Source organism: Xiphias gladius, chromosome 15 (assembly GCF_016859285.1).
Source record: "Xiphias gladius isolate SHS-SW01 ecotype Sanya breed wild chromosome 15, ASM1685928v1, whole genome shotgun sequence".
NCBI classification, from domain to species: domain Eukaryota; kingdom Metazoa; phylum Chordata; class Actinopteri; order Istiophoriformes; family Xiphiidae; genus Xiphias; species Xiphias gladius.
In genome coordinates, this window is record NC_053414.1 from 13,024,591 (window position 1) to 13,041,929 (window position 17,339).

The 17,339-nt window shown below is 39.2% G+C and overlaps 1 protein-coding gene across 7 annotated transcripts; it reads left to right on the top strand.

Moving 5' to 3' along the window:
• Positions 1–2,766: 2,766 nt before the first annotated feature.
• On the top strand, positions 2,767–13,062 carry g3bp2a (G3BP stress granule assembly factor 2a). Of its 7 annotated transcripts, none has more exons than XM_040147321.1 (14): positions 2,767–2,908; positions 4,045–4,153; positions 4,843–4,961; positions 5,041–5,122; positions 5,771–5,944; positions 6,307–6,397; positions 6,533–6,638; positions 6,781–6,961; positions 7,467–7,568; positions 9,220–9,322; positions 9,424–9,483; positions 9,694–9,825; positions 9,959–10,086; positions 11,867–13,062. In XM_040147321.1, exons 2-14 carry the CDS (start codon positions 4,124–4,126, stop codon positions 12,146–12,148), a joined length of 1,590 nt encoding a protein of 529 aa, XP_040003255.1. In that variant the 5' UTR covers positions 2,767–2,908; positions 4,045–4,123; the 3' UTR covers positions 12,149–13,062. The 7 variants fall into 7 exon arrangements, with proteins under 7 accessions (XP_040003255.1, XP_040003256.1, XP_040003258.1 ...); XM_040147322.1 differs by having other exon boundaries at positions 9,959–10,077; XM_040147324.1 differs by lacking the exon at positions 9,424–9,483.
• Positions 13,063–17,339: the final 4,277 nt, after the last annotated feature.

The following is a 17,339-nucleotide window of genomic DNA, read 5'->3' on the forward strand; positions in this document are numbered from 1 at the left end:
CACCTGGACAAGCTGGCCAGGGGGGGCTGGCTCTATGGTCAGCAAGGAGCTGGACTCTCTGGTAACGGTGGCAGAGAGAAGGACCCTGTGCAAACTGCTGTCTACCATGGACAATGACAGTCCCCCACTGCACCCCACCGTAATGAAGCAGAGGTGTATGCTCAGTGGCAACCTTCGTCCCCAGAGCTATTAGGCTCCTCAGCTCTTCCAAGCAAGGCAGGAGGGATTTGAGTACTAGGCCTGATGCTCTGCTCTGTTTTTACTATATTTCAGTGGCTATATTAGCCCTGCTCATTATGCACTTCAAGTCACTATTTATTGTCAGTGCACAATCATTTTTGCACTGTCGAATTATTTATCTACTGCATCAACAGTCTGATATGTACAGGACCCTAAAGTTCAAGTCTTTAGAATCTTATGTCTATGTATAGTGCAGTTACTTTATACAGGCTAATTTGTATTGTGTGTATTCAATTATTTGTCATATTAAGCTATTCTTATCAATAGCATCAATAAAGTATCCATCTATCTGGTCATTTTAGATTTTAGATCATTAACACTTTATGTGATAATCATTTTGACATGTTGATTTTGACACTTAATAGGCTTAGTCAAAACCACATCTGTGACATTTATTTTTGAGATCCTGTATGATTCACAACATGGGGGGAAAAAAAGTTGGCATCACAAAATGATCTGCATTATACTTCAGCTTATTTCCTTTGGGAACTAATTATTTGATATTTTATTTTGAAAAGAAAAATACTAACTGGACACTAACATGTTTTAGCTAATTAAAACATAAATTAAAAAATGGCTCCTGTCTGCACTGGATGACGGCATTGAAGATGTAGAATTTTAAGTCAAGTTAGTGGTGAAAGAGAGAACTTCTGAATACATGTTTACTCAGAAAAAAGGATGGTAGATTTCTTTCCCCATTAATCACACTGTAAGCACATTAGGAAGAGATCTCTTAATGGCCATAATAAACAGCATGCAAAACGTCAATGTCCATATAGGCACCTGACTATTGTTTTAAGATACGCTTGAAAAGTTGTGAACCCATCCTCTAGAAGTAAAGAATGGTCACAATCAAAGCATCAGGATTAATTTTTTGTACTTAAAAAAGCTCCTCCAGAACCAAAGATTAATTATGTTACTGTTTTCACAAGCTGAGTAGTACTCCTTGTGAAGATTTAACTTTTCTTCAAGTGTAAAATAAGTGGAATGTACTTTCAAAACTGTAGGACATACAATTAAATGGTAAATTATATACAATAACTAAAGACACTAAATAAAAAATATTTAAAAAAAAAATAAAAATAGTAAAAATAAAATAGATATTAAAGCTAGACTGTAGTACATGCTGAATATACACTGTACAATGATAGTAATATGTTGTAATAGACTGTACATTAGGGCAAGTTAGGGGTGAATTCTATAAAAGCTGTACAATGAGGTGCAGGATTGTGCACGGAAAAGCAGCTGCAACAGGCCGCCACTAGAGCGGCGCCACCTTCCTTCCATGTGCCAAAAGCGCCCAGTTTTTTCAAGAAGACCTCATTAAATATGCAAATGCTTGCAAAAAATGTGTGAAAACTCAAATTAAGCACCTGTCAAAATAAAAACTGTATTTGTATTATAAAGTACTTTTGAGTTTCAGGTGGGCTAAAAAAAGACAACAAATAATAGTAGTGAGTACTGTGCAAGACAAGATGAGTATGATCATCACCGTTACGTTAAGTGTAAGCGCAGTTGTGGGGAAACAGTAGTACACTGTAAAAAAAAAGTCATACAGGAATTTAGTGGAATCAACTAATGTTTTCTGGTTAACGTAAATTTATGTTTTATTAACTTCAAGTTCATTTACAGGTTTTTTTTTGTTTTGTTCAGACCACGTCAGCATTAGATGTTCTAACTTGAGCTCTTTTGACTTGAAATAAGTTGAATGAATGTACTGCTGAGAGTTCACTCAACTCATTAAATTAAGTTTTTAAAACAAACAAAACTTTATAAATATTTTGTAGTTAGAAGAAAACAGATATGATGGAAACTCGTTGTGTCTCATCATGTTTCTCATCATAATACTGAAAACAGAGCAACCATGATGAAAGTTAGCAATAAATTCACTCCCTAACCCTGTACACATAAAATATTTTCTAAATAGCAACCATCAGCAGCCTTGCATGCTGCATTTGTGCTAATTCTGATATAAAGTTATCCATCCATTTTCTGCAGCTTGTCCTGGGTTGGGTCGCGGTGGCGGCAGGTTAAGCACGGTAGTCCAGACATCCGTCTGCCTCCTGGGGGATCCCGATGACCCCGGTGACATATACGGTGTCTCCAGGGTGCTCTGGGTCTACCCCGGGGTGCCCTGTTGGACGTGCCCGGTAAACCTCCGATGGAAGGAAGTTCAATAAATTAACAAATCTAAATCCACCAAGCTAAGACAAGGGTTTACGAAACAAGCGATATTTAATCAAGATGGCATTTTATGGTGTTAGAAGAACGCATTACTTTTTTTTATTCATGTATTTGACCTAACCTGAAGTTTGAAGGCAGCCTTCGGTCATATTTTTAAACGCTTACGTTTTACAGTGCAGTAGAAAGTCTTGGGGGCGGGGTTGGTTGGCTGATGTCATAATTTATGTTGCCCAGTGTAAACAGTCCATTGGCTGGGTCGTTGTGATGGGGGTTCCCTGCCCCAGATTGCAGGGGTAAAACAATAAATCGGCCCTATCACTTTAAATCTTCAATCTCTGGTACAGCAGAGATCATAAACTGTCAAGGAGTGGAGCGGGGGAAATATTACATTTCACCTGGGATACTCTGTATTTCAGAACAGTTTACATTACTCATAGTTATTTATTTAAAATAATTCTGTCTACATAGATAGGTCTTTCATAAGGTAAGTTAGCCATCATCCAAGCTAAGTCAGCTATGAGACGGCTGATAACTAAGCTAACTGTAGCCGCTAATGTTAGCTGTATTGTCTTTTCAAAACCACGACTGCTCGATAAACAGCCAGCAACCTGTCCAAGTTGCCAGCTAGCTGTGTCGCTAATGTACAAATAGTCCACATTAGCGTTGTAATCAGAATGTTTGAGAATCAATCAAATGTGTCAATTCTACCTTCCTTTGTTTTCCTCGAGCTAGCATAGCATTGAACTTGTTTCATTGATAACCGTTCGACAGTCAGTGTAAGTTGTGGATGATTTTTATGTTAAAGTTTGGGTGAGCTAAATACCGCCTAAGGTTTTTAGCAGTTACGATACAACACCATAAAAATAAGGAGTTGATGTTGTCAATTGTGGAGCCTCTCTAGGATAACATGGGCATACTTTATTAGTGCACTACAATGGCTATCACCGGGCTTAACGTGATTTCGGCTTGATGATTCCCCACGCTTGTAACCAGCGTGCAAGTTGTTTGTCTTAAAGTAAAACTAATTCCTTGTCAGTTGTCATTTTTTCTGCGTTGACCGACAACGCCAACGTGTTTCTTTTAATTATATCGCTCCCGCCCAGTGTAAAACTGTCCACCGGCTGTGGGAAAAACGACGACGCCACAAGTTAGCTACAGCTAATGTTAGCGAGCAATGTGCGAGGAGGCCGGCAGATTAGTATTAATATTCCTTCAGTTGTTTTTACAGTCTGGACAACGTTGACGTGACAGACAGTGTAGGCGAACAGTGCCCCCGACTTCTGTACAACAGGTTTATATGTTGCAAATTGTGAATCTGTCATGTCATATCGCTAATGAACATGCGACAAATGTGAGGTGTGGAAGTTGTTGTTAGCATCGACATGAAAGGCCTCATAAAGTAGGCCACTTATCTACAAAGCCATGCTCAGATGTGTGTGTCAGATCTACATGATGCATAGTTTTATGTGTAGGGTTTTAATTGCAGTAAAGTTTGTTTTCCACGATGCCTAACTTGAACGGCTGCATCAGTAGCTTCCCCTTTTTTTTTCTTTTTTTTTTTTTTTCTCTACCGACAACCGGGTTCTCTCTTTGTCTCATTGGATGGACGTGATGGCGCAGTTGGATGTGAGCTACTGTGTTAGCCAGCGAGCTTAACTGTCAGCTGTCTTGCCTCTGTCATAGGACTGATGTGGGTCAGATGAACCATGGGCCTAATGAGACAAAGAAGGTGAAACGTTGTTCTGTCAAAAGGAAACGCCTAAATTCACATTTTACACTTTGTGACGCAACTATGTTATTTACGTGAGGCACAGTAAACGTTCATAAGTAATAAAATGGGCTTCCTTAAAATGGCCTGATCTCACTCAGTTCATGTAGTGGTCTAACAGATTCTCAGCTGAATTTTCCTAGTCATCGTCTCCTACACTCAGCTGCCAGTTTATTAGGTACCTCTAGTTAAAACTAATGCAGTTGAATAAAGCAGCCCTTCAACAAACTCAGTCCTTTATGAAAATTAAATTGGTTAGTTTTTGTATAGACTCTGTTAGAGCGGTGTTGCTTTAACTGTGTTTTGAGGTTGTAGTTAGTGGTGCTGTTGAACTGTATTGCATTACTACAGACAAATGAGATGTCAAAATAAAATGATAGAAATACTTTTCATGACAATGCAGTACAATTCACCAGCACCACAAACTACGGCCTCCATAATGAGTAAAGTTTAATCAGCGTCTCTCCTAAAACATTTTTAAAAGAAAGTAAACACAAGACCTTCATGAAGGCAGGAATTGTTGTTGTTGTTTTAGACTGCATTATTTTACTCGAGTGTACCTCATAGAGTGCCACCTGAGTGTACATGTATACATATCTTGTATTTCCAGATAGCATCACAACTAAATCATGGTTTGTCTTCTGTTTCAGCACTTAATATTGTTTACCAAAGAAATGGTGATGGAGAAGCCAAGTCCCCTGCTTGTAGGGCGGGAGTTTGTGAGGCAGTATTACACACTCTTAAACAAGGCTCCAGATTTCCTGCACAGGTAATTTCTGAAATGGGATGTTTGAGACTCTAAATCTGTGTTGGTAATACTCTAACTGTCATATTATTGTACCTTTTAGGTTTTATGGTAGGAACTCTTCCTATGTTCATGGAGGACTGGACCCAAGTGGAAAGCTGGCAGAAGCAGTGTATGGGCAAGCGGTACGTGCTATGGGCTAATACTGAAGATTCACTTTGAAAATACAGTGCAGCAGGTTCCTGGTTCTAGATGATCAATACAAATATTACATTAACGAAACGGAGTACATCATAGCAAAAAATAAATCATCGGTAGCATTAAAGTTTGAGGAAACAATACTGAGACAATGGTTACATCATATAAAATTTATACCCTTTTTTTCAGCCTATTCACATTACACTTATTTCTGTTGATTGATTTTGACCAAAATAAAGTCAAATATAAGAATATGATTTATCATCACACTGCTCTCAAGGTTGAGATGAGTCATCAAGGTGAAACTAAAAAAACGCAGGCTGACCTCAGATCTTTGGTAACTGCCAGCTATGCAGTTCAACCTTGGTAGTAAGTGCAGGGGAGCAGGTTTATGCAAAGATAAAGAGATCAGTTTACAATAATAATAATAATAATAATAATAATTGTAACATAGCAACGGAAGTATAAGTGTGCTTTTCAAGACAATGGTTTGAGATGTTTTTTGATGGGAATCAAACGATCCAGTCATCAGAGACCTGAACAATAGTTGTCATAAACGATCAATTGCAAATTGCGAGGGAAAATTTCCAATGCATTTATTTATTTTGGCTATCTACTTGTCTCTGCTCTCTTAGGAAATCCACAAGAAGGTCATGTCCCTGCAGTTTAGTGAATGTCACACAAAGATCAGGCATGTGGATGCCCACGCCACACTGAGTGATGGAGTGGTGGTGCAAGTCCTTGGAGAACTGTCTAACAGTGGTCAGCCCATGAGAAAGTTTATGCAAACTTTTGTGCTTGCTCCAGAGGTGAGTACTTCTCCCCTTTTGTCCCATTAACAGGTATTGACCTGGATTTTCCACAATAACAAGTAATTACCTGAGATTGTTTGCTGAACTGTAAATTGTCAGTAAAAAATTTGGACATTTTAATGAGAGCAGATAATGGGAGGAGTTGTCGCTATGATAAATTACTCAGAGAAAAAGACATTTTGCAAGTGCACCAGTGAGCCACAAAATAAATTTCAAATATGTCCAAATTTATTACGTTGATGGTTGTGTGATTTTTAATAATTATTTTTATTTTATTTTATTTTTTTTAATGGACCCTCATGAACATTGAATATGGTTTGTTCATTTTGCTTTTTGCATGACGTATTTGTTTTTCTTAGGGTTCAGTGGCAAACAAGTTCTATGTCCATAATGACATCTTCCGTTACGAGGACGAGGTTTTTGGAGACTCTGAAGCTGAGCTTGACGAGGGTATGAAGTTGAAAAAACAAGATACAGACTTTGGTTTTTATTTGTGGGGTTTTAGTTCATATATTTGTGGAGTAAAGTGAGTTTGTGTTCGTGCAAATAACTTCTCATTTTGTTGATTTGCTTTTTCACGTTTAGAATCAGAGGAGGAAGTTGAAGAAGAGCCTGAGGAGAGGCAGCCTTCTCCTGAGCCACTTCAGGATAGCCCCAACAGCACCACCTATTATGAACCTCACCCTGTTACGTATGTCAAAACGTAATCATAACGTTGATAATACATTGAATTGTGTTTCCCTTTTTGTTTTGTCCATCTAGCATGACGGGTTTCGCCTTTGAAACATAAGTTTATCTGTGAAAGTGAGAGCATGCTGATTTGTCAACTGCAGAAATGGAGTAGAGGAGCCCATGGAGGAGCCAGCTCCAGAACCAGAGCCGGAGCCTGAACCGGAGCCCAAAGTAGAGGAGATAAAGCCTGAAGTAGATGAGAAGGTTTTGGAAGAGATGGAGGAGAAGGCACCTTCACCAGTTCCTGTGGAATCCCCACCAAACACCCAGGAGCCTCCCAAGGTAAGAAGCATGTGTATCTATATGGTTTACTTGACCTTTTCCCTGAGTACGATTACCAGAGGTGATACTAGTCTGAGTTGAGTTAATCTTTGTGTCTCTAAATAAAATTGCCATCTTGATTCTCCTTTAAATTTATTTACTTTAACACCTGGTTATACTGCATATAAAAATATATTTAATAATACAAATAAAATCAACACAAACAACTTCAAAGGTTTATGTAAAAATTAAAGGCTGTGCTTGTCATGGACTTCGGGCATCCTGATCAAAGTTACTCCCACACATGAAGACTTTTTTTTTTTTTTTAATTTGTCAAGATTTCAAAAAAGAAAAATTTATGCGTTTTTGACTTTTTTTTTCTTTTTCTTTTTTTTTAACATTGTCGTCATGTTGCGATGCACAGACCCTAATAGCTCTGACCAACGGTATACCCACTAATATTGTAGAATAGTGGTCAATTGGATACTGTTGCAGTCCTAACGATGCATTACTGCATCCCTCACAGACTTTCTCCTGGGCCTTGGTGACCAGTAAAAACCTGCCTCCTACCGGCACAGTCACCTCCTCTGGAATCTCACCCCATGTTGTTAAAGCTCCAAGCTCACAGGTAACCAACTGCCACTGGACTTGAAATATATATATATATTTTTTTTTTTAATTTAAAATTTTAATAATAAAATGAACAAAGGAACTTGTCAGTTCAGCCATTACAAATAGGTCACTATGCTGGAGTCTACCACAGTGTTTTCAACAGTTTCCCTCAAACATGCATTGTACTGAAGATTAGATGGTGGTTAGCAGAAGCAGTAGATTATGAAAAGTGAGTAATGAGCACCTCCATGTAATGGTTCTTCCAATGTGCAGTATTTAGGAACATAGTGGTTTGCTCTTTTCTGACAACCCAACAACCTTTAAATAAGGGACATACAGTCTACATGTGTAACAGTCAGGGGTGGGTTTTCTGAAAAGGTGGTGTGGTGTTCAAAAAGCCCATATCTCTTCAAGAACATATTTCACGTACATGTATCTCATGAACAGATGAGACTGATTGTACAGCATTTGAGAATGGCTGTGGCTATATAAGCACACCTCACTATTGTAAAACATACAGAAGGGCTAGATTTAAAAAAATAAATACATAGAAATTTAAGAGAGAGAGATTCAGGCAAAAATCAAATCAAAATTATGGCTGCTGAAGCACAAGAATGGTGAGGCAGGGCATAAGCAGGCTGTTGGTCCCATGCAAAGCAGAGGCCATCATCCTTTAGCTGTGGTATATTGGACGACATCCAGGGGAAAATACCTTAATGTTTAGGAGTTCACTTTTGTAACAAAACAAATTTGATCTGAAAACAGGTGAAGTTAAAAACTGAAGTTGTATGATTTGATAATAAAATAAAATTGCTCCCACAAAGACCAAAGTAAATCAAGAGGGCAAAATAATTTTTGTTTGTTTGTTAGTTTATTTATTTATTTATTAATCTGTTTTAACTGCTCAAAGAAATTAGCATTTTACAAATTGTCACTCTAGCACAGACAATTGACACTTGATGGGCTGCATTTATGATGCAACAGCCGGGGCCAGCCCTATAAGCTCGAGTGTCCGTGACTGACTGACTGAGTGTGTGAGTGATAAAGTTACACCATTTGTCAGCCAAATGCCACCCCTTTTTAGACACTTTTTTTTCAAAAAAGCACCTAGCGACAAATCCAGAGACTTCATCAACAAACTTTGGCTACTTTCCATAGAAGAAAGTCGCTCCGCGAGCGTGAGGTCGAGCTTTCCCCCTGCAGACACACCTCTATGCGTCCCTTTCAACTGACTGCACGGCACCCGATACAGACTTGACTTCTAACTTTTTCTCTGAGTGATCATTTTACAGGTTAATATAGCTGAAATCAAAGCATAGCTGTTGACTTTAACTTATGTGTCTGGTGATTTTGTCAGATGACGTCCTGGTTATAAAATCAGGATTTTAGCAGTGCAGAACAGCAGCTTGGGAATGGCTTGGAAGGGATGCTGGTTCACATGTGGTCTTAACGGGCTGCGATTCAGTCACTATTTCATACTTGTTCTCTTGTCTGACAATGGAGAAAAACATGTAAATGAGAAAAGCTTTATTGGGATTTCAGCTGTATTAAATTAATGTATATGTGAGCACAGAGAGCAGCAGATAATGGGCAGTCCAGCCACATACTAGGTTTTGACCTCGTCTTGTTTTTTTTGTTCATCTGTGTGACATCCCTTTCCCACACAGCCCAGAGTTGAAGCCAAGCCGGAGACACAGACAGCACCTCTTCGGCCCAGAGATCAGCGCACGCGCGACAGACCGGCCTTCCCTCCGCGGGGTCCGAGACCTGGTAATGCCAACACGATTTCCATGACTTCAGGATTGATCAGCCTTCTTTGGAGCTGTTCCATTGGTTCATTCTCACTGTCTGCATGTCTCTGTCACTATTAGATGGTGTTGCACCTTCAGAATCACAAACGGGAAAACCTCACTTAAGTTTTGTGAACAAAGGTAAATATAAACGTCTAAGTCACAATAAATTTATTATCCTGTGTCATAATTACTTTATTCGGTTACTACATATTACTCGGTCATTGTCTTCTTATACGTGGCCAAGTTCCACTTTCTTGATGCCAAGAATTCTATTTTTTTGCATTTTGATGCAGATGATGCATGTCAGCTGATCCGATGTGTCTTTTTGCCTGTTGTTCTGCCCTGCAGGTGGCAGGGGAGATGCCGAATCTGGTGACATGGACAGCAGGAGGATTGTCCGGTACCCAGACAGCCACCAGCTTTTTGTGGGCAACCTCCCACATGACATTGACGAGAGCGAGCTCAAAGAATTCTTCATGTGTAGGTTTCCCTAAAAAGCAAAAACGCTTGTCAATATATTTTCCATCTCTTGTTTAAAAAAAAAGGGGGGGGGGGGGTGAATGTTTGTTTAATATCTACATAATGAATTTGATATTTTCCTTTCTCGTTGCAGCATATGGAAATGTGGTGGAGCTGCGGATCAACACCAAGGGTGTTGGTGGGAAGCTGCCCAACTTTGGATTTGTGGTCTTTGATGACTCTGATCCTGTGCAAAGAATCCTGGGGGCCAAGGTAGAAGGGGCATGTATTGACATTTCATTCAGCCACTTTCATTCATTTGGTGGTGGTTTGGTGACCCAAATTTTTACATATAATTTGACACTAGATTTCACTTCCCTGCTCAGTTTGAATTAGCCCCCATGGGACATAAAATGCCTAAAGCCATTATCTGTTATTACACATAATGTCTTCTCTCCTGTTGTCCTCTGAGTAACAAATCAACTTTGTAAACAGAGGTACCTAAGGCCGTGATCAGACCAGCTATAACATTACGATTTTTAAAAAAAACAAACAAGAATAAAAAAAACTAGGAACTGCCTTGGTGTGGGCGTGCTGCTACGTGTGCAGGTGAGAAATAAAATATGATGGCAAGACACTGCACAACGGTATATACAGCTATAAGGCAGGAGTAAAACTTTGGTAAGCTATCACTGAAGTAATAGTTTTCCCTCAATCAGTCGAATTGGAACAGTGCTTCTTGGTAAACATTACAATATATTCTACCTGGAACATTTACTTATACATACTTGATTGTAGTCACTTCACTTTACACTTCACACTGGATTGTTGTATGCACAAGTTGAGCCAGGATCAGCTGTAATTGAACAACCTGAATTATTATTTTTTTTTAATTTTTAAAAAAATAAGTCCTCTGTGGAGGGAACTCGGCTGTGTTAATCTCATGACACTCTAGAAGTCTATATAACTCAATAGAAAATCTACAAGTATTCAAAGTAAGTCCCCTAGAAAAACCTGGTGTTTGATATGTGAATAAATGAACACAAGCGCCTGTTCAGACAACAGCCCTGCGTTAAAACAACGCAAGGAGCTGTGTTGTTGGGGGCGTGTTGCTTTATCTGCAAAAAAACCAATTCGGAACTGGAAGACCATTTTGAGTAATGGTTGCGTGAATTTGAAGATCTATGAAGCTCAAAACAATGCACAGTAGTTTAGAATTCTCAGAGTTTACAACTTTGTAAAATTGTCACAACAATTGTGAGCAACCTGTTGGCTCAGTCAGGGTGCCGTTCAAGTGAATGAGGCAGCTGTGTTTGTTCACGCAGTGCAGTTTTCTGTCTGAACATGGCCTTAATGAGCTTTCAGACCGAAAACAGCACTGAATTAAAACACAAGGGGCCTCCTTGGTGGGGGCATGTTGCTTCCGCAACCTGTGAGACAGTGAAATACGATCGAGGGAGTCCAGTTGGAGTAACACATTAATGCATTTAAAAGCTTATCAAATGTCAAAACACTGCAGTTTGTAATGCTCAGAGACAGATTTTACACCTCGAAAGTTAGTGTGACAACTATTTTCTTTCAATGCTGGGATTGCAAGGTAAACAGTAAATATATTATGTTCACATTAGAGTATTCCTTGAGGAACAGTGCTTGCATGTGTTGATTGGCCAACGCAGTGCCTCAACGTACGATGTTGCAGCAAAAGCTGACCTTAGGTTCATTTTTTTTCCTTTCCCAGACGTCCCCGCATGTATATATTTGTTTGCCAGAGCCCCGGGAGCGTGGGAACCAATAGCACATTACCAGACCGTCTTCATTAAAATGAATGGGGCTGCACTTTTTTACACGGTTTGAACGCAGCCCTGGGGATTACATTGTTTCACTGGCAGGGACACAGAAGTCAGGTCAGAGCAGTGGGGCACAGAGCAGTGCTTATGAAGGGCCCAGGACAGATAAACAAAACCCCGTGTGTGCAAACCAGTGAATGATATGGGTTGTGAAATTGGCAGGGAAATATTCAGCCCTTGTTTCACCTGTAGTGACCTTGCTCCTCTCCTTGCAGCCCATCATGTTTCGAAACGAGGTGCGTCTGAATGTGGAGGAGAAGAAGACGAGGGCAGTGCGTGAACGAGAAACTCGTGGTGGAGGAGACGAACGTCGGGACATGAGGCGCAACGACCGGGGCCCTGGAGGTTCACGAGGCATCGTGGGAAGTGGAATGATGCGTGAGCGTGACGGAAGGGGACCCCCACCTCGAGGCGGCATGGCCCCCAAACCTGGCATGGGCTCTGGAAGAGGCTCTGGTGGGCAGGGAGAGGGTCGCTTCACAGCCCAGCGCCGCTGAGGAGAGCACCACCTGCAGTGTGGAAGTAGTACCGTGTTCTTCATCTTCAACCGTTCTCGTTAACGAAAAGAAATCTTCATGTATAAACGTATATATTTGTTTTTTTTGTTTATTTTTTATTTTTGTTCCCTCTTTGTTTTGGAATGTGACACAGCCTGTCAACCATTTGTTTGTGAAATAGACAAAAAAAAATACGCAAACAAAAAATTTCGCTTATTAGTTGTGAGCTGAGCATCCTTTTCAGGTATCTCAAGAATTCACAAACTTTAATTTGTAAATTCGTGAAAAAAGGCAAACCAACCAGGAGTAATCTGCCACATTAGGAGGGACTGATGAGACTTAACTACGATAATACAGCCCATCATTTGGAAAAGAGATTATATGCCTTGACTTAACTGGGGCGCTGCTTCACGAAATCCCTCTATTGCACATTTTATATGGTAGTTTTCTGCCCGTTACTGTTGGAAAAGAGTGAGATGCAAAATTTGTGCAGTTCCATGGGAAAAGCTTGCCTTTTACTTTTTTCCTTTTGAGAGACCACTGCTTCAAAAATGCATAACGCACTCATCAATATGCACTAATGGGTACTTTTGTGGTGTTACATTGACATCCATGCTCGGAACGCAGCTGGAGAGACCTCTTTTGTCTCAAAGCGATACGACTTACCGGGGCAGGCCTCGCTCACAGCCCGTCTGCTGTGACCAATGTACTTTTCACACTTTTGACCCAAATACGCATCAATTACTGCTGGATGGACAAGATGACAAGTAAATCTGCATTATATTTTTCCTCGTTTATAAGTCAATAAAAAAAAAAAAAGCTCAAATCCTGGACTTTCACCAAATGAGTGGGGGGACAAAGGATAAACAAGAAACAAAGTTGGACAATAGAAGAGTGGTGGTAATGATGGCGGCTCGCTCTGTTTTTTTTTTTTTTTTTTTTTGGATTCCAAGTTTGTTTTTCTTCATGTTTTTCCCTGCCAGCTAAACCGCGAACCTGGGATGGACGAAACCTCCGTCCCTCTTCCCTCCCTTCCTGTCATAAGTGCGGAGTAACAGAATAAATGTACAGCAAAGATCATAGTTTACTGTATGTTTTGTTTTATGTATATTTTTTCATTTCTCTCTTGACTTGATAAAAGCATGATGGTGCCTTCTATTTCACCTTTTCCAGTCTTACTAAAGCGTAAAGCGGTTCGGGGCTTGCTGCCTCCTAATATACAGAGCTGCTCATTTTGAACTATTGTCTACTGGGAGCAGATTTTAAAAAAAAAAAAAAAACCTGCAGTATTCACAAGAATTAAGTTTTTTCAGGTGCATATTTCATTTTTCCATACTGTTTTACTACCTAAGATGATCTGCTGTGAGTTTTGTACATTTGTTTTGTATTGTGTCTGTTCTGGGTTTTGTAGAGACAATAGGTGCCTCGAGTTCTATTTGATGTTAAATGGTTAAGAGGTGCATCTGAATAACAAACCCCCCCCCCCAAAAAAAAACGGTACATTAAAAAGATGGTGACAGTGAAATGCTTGGTCCTTGGTTTAACAAATCATAGCGCCACACAACCATGATTTCAGTAAACCAAGGTTTGCATTTTGAAGGTCTCACAATGTGATTCAGACTCTGTTGATCCTTGCTTTCAGCAGCACTTGGGTTAATTCCTGGACTCACAACTTGTCAGACTGTTCTTTTCTCAGCAACAATTTTGTAATGATCTGTGTAGGTGGGCTGGCCGCAGCTCCAGCCTACAGACAAGCAAATAATTTTGCTCACTTTTCTAGCCATTTATGCATTTGTATTTTCATATGCTGATTATTAATTTTGCTTATTTTATTCATTAATTTTTTATTATTGTTTTTGTTTTTTGTTTTTTCCATTCAAGGCAAGTCTAATCTGAATGCCTTACTAGTCGGCTCCTTGTTGTCAATTAGCGTGTTTTTGTTTTTACCACTCGGTAGGGAGGGAAGACCTTTGGTTTCAGCTGGAAAGGAGAACATGAAACACGAGATGTTATCTTTTATTTTTGTTGTTATCTTGCACTGAAATGGGAAGTGAAAATTGATGTAGCATTTTCTGGACAAATATACTAATGAGGTCTTCCTTGTCTGGTGGTATTGCACTATCTCCAGCATTTCTGGGACAATCTGTCAGTTTGAACACAGCCTCTCTACCCAAATTACTCATCTGGCAACGAAAAAAAGAATCGGCATGAAATAATGTTTGCTCTCTCTGGCAGTTAAAATGAGATTTAATGTACAGACATGGCATATTTAATGTAGTTTTTGGCTGCTCTCCCTTGTAGTTGGGATTTAAATATTTTCAGACTTGAGAATAGTTTTCAATAGAGACCCTTAATTAGTTACCATCAGCCTTTGACACAGTGTTAGAGGAAAAACTACAGCCCTTTTGAGTTTGAATGTTTTTAACAAATGGTTCTCATGGGTGCCTATACCCCAAATGTTTGTCAGGTAATTGCTTAACATGAGCACTTGGCTGGAGTCGTACTTTCTACAGCAATGGTCAATGAAGAGAGTGGTGAAGAAGAGCCATCATGCTTTCAGACCAATCTTGTGCTTTTACATTGTAGCATTGGTAAAAATGTTTGAGCATATTAAATTTAAGGTTGGATAGTTCTTCTTTTTCACTGAGTTTTTCAACGACCCACCCTTTTCCAAACTTAAAAGGATCCTCAAAAGCAGAACAAAGAGGTGGAAAAGGAAAAAAAAAAAAAAAGCTGTAAATTTATTTTCCTGTGGTTGGAAATGCAGTAGAGTGGATCCTCATTGTGAATCATTCCAGTCCTTTTTTTGAATGGAAATAGAAGTACATTCTTGGCTTTAGCAGATGTGGTAAACAGTTGGCTGCCATCTTAATTTTACTGTGTTTACCCTTGTTGCTAGTACAAAATTGTTGCAGGTGGAGAATCGTTTTTGTTTTTTTGTTTTTAGTTTGTTTTTTTTTTTTGTTTTTTTCTTTGTTTTTTTTTTTTTTTTTCTTTCCATTTTGAATGTGTTGGACTTAACATACAATAAACTACTGATATCAGCACCACTAATACGTTTGTCCTGTTTACAGGTGACTCTGTAAGAGATCTTGTAAATAACTGTTGTTGCATGTTCACAATCTTTCCAAACCAGACAACACATGTAGAAAATTGGATTTGCCCCGGGCTTATGGAGTAGAGGAGATACTCCTTAGTGTGGCGTCAGTCGCGCTGCTAAGGACCGAAGATTTGACCGCAAAAGTTGTTAATGCAGGTTGAGCGGCAAGTAGAGAGAGCCTATGTTTCTGGTTTGTATTTTGCAAGAGTTACAACTTTTTTTGTTTTAATAACAAAATTTTTTTAAAACACCTGTTTCAGTCAGCAAACAGTGTTTCTGCTGTTGGCCACAGTAGACTCATAGTGGACAAATGTCAATTTTAGCAAATACTTAAAAACTTCAGTTAAATATTTTTTTAATTGGTTAATCCATCCATCAATTTCTGACGCTTCAGTTAATGTGTCCGTTTCCAGGTCACATCAGTTGATTAGGAATTGTTACATGCAGCTGGGAAGTATTGACAAAATGTGACGTAAAAGCCAATCAATTCACGTACTTGATAAATAACTTAACTTCTTGTTCCTACTGGTTTTACATCATTCTTTGACTGGGACGACTGTGAAACGGTATTGGATTGCTTTCTCTGGCACTAAAAAGCTCTTAAAGTCTTCAGTTTAATCTGGTGAACACTGCAGAAACCCTGTTATCAACTCAAAGCATTTGTGTAACTGTTTAATACACAGTTGCACCTTTTGCAATCTGTACCAATGGGATGTTAAAAGGATTGAATCAGTCTTGTTCAGTGGCACATCCCGCACCCCTTCAGTCACTGTCACTGTCTCCAGATGATGTTTCACTTGTAACATCAGACCCTTTAGCCAGGAGGGGACGTCTTCGATTTCCCTTTGGACTGACGCTGCTTTGAAGAAGCCGTCTTTGTTTTTCTCTCTGAAGATGCAAGAACCATTGAGGAACTGGGAGAAAGCCAGATGCTGCAGAAGGGGAGCGTGGAAGACCCTGATCTCCTCCTGGCATCACAGCGCCTTGTCCGTAGGTGTCAGAAACCTCCACTGACTGGGAGAACATGTTAGGGCATAACAGGTAGGTGGTACGGAGGAAGAGGAGTTTAATGACAGGTGGAGGCAGAGTGGTGATAGGAGGGTTCTCATTTCTTGTATTAGCAACAGCAGCTGCTTTCACAAAAGGCTCTAAGATAATAAGCAATAACACAAGATTTTTCATCACTCGCTGGCCTTAAAAGCTGAGCCATGTGAGGATCATAAATTGTAGCGCCGAGAAATGAGTTCATGTCATACCTCTTTTGCCTTCTCCTTAGGGTCGTGGATAGTTGGCGAGGAAATGCCTGAGAGAAAGAGCTTGAAGAAAAAGAACAACTGCTGTGATTATGTCTAGTAAACGCAAGCTTTTTATTTCACAAGATTGCTAAATGCAGGGTTGAGGTCATGAGTCCAAGTTCCCTCTTCCCCAGAAAATGTTGAACAGACACCAAAAATAAAATGTGAACATTCTAAATGCATGAATACATTTTTTTTAAAAAACAAACAAAAAACATTTTATGTATTCAGTTATGTTCTCTGTACTGTAGATTAGTATTTTTAGGCTCAGTATCTCTAAATTCAGCAGTTTTTTTTGGTCCAAAAATAAATTGATAGATAGTTAAAAAATAAAATGTAAGAAAGATTCACGCTGAACCAAGTGCTTTACAGAGAATAAATTATGAGATAATTTGACTGATGATTACAATCAAAACACGGACATGATTAAGGGGATATAAGTGAATTAATGAAAACATAGAATATCTGGATAAAATCATAACAACAAAACTGCATTACAAAGAGAACAAATAAAATAAATAAATAAAAATAGAGTGACCAGCCACATCTCCATGGCAACTGGTAGAGGCTAAAGAATGATATTCCTAGTAAACAGCTGATGGATCATTTTTTTCAAGAGACAACGTTGAAAGAAAAAGTCATTGCACAACTCAGTGCATAAAGAATTATTACTAACTTTTTTTTGGCTAGTTACATATTTCTTGGCATATTATTATGCCCAGTAATTCTACTTGCTAAATGGACGACTGCAGCCAGGGATCTTAGAAAAACATAGGTTAAAAAAAAAAAAAAGAAA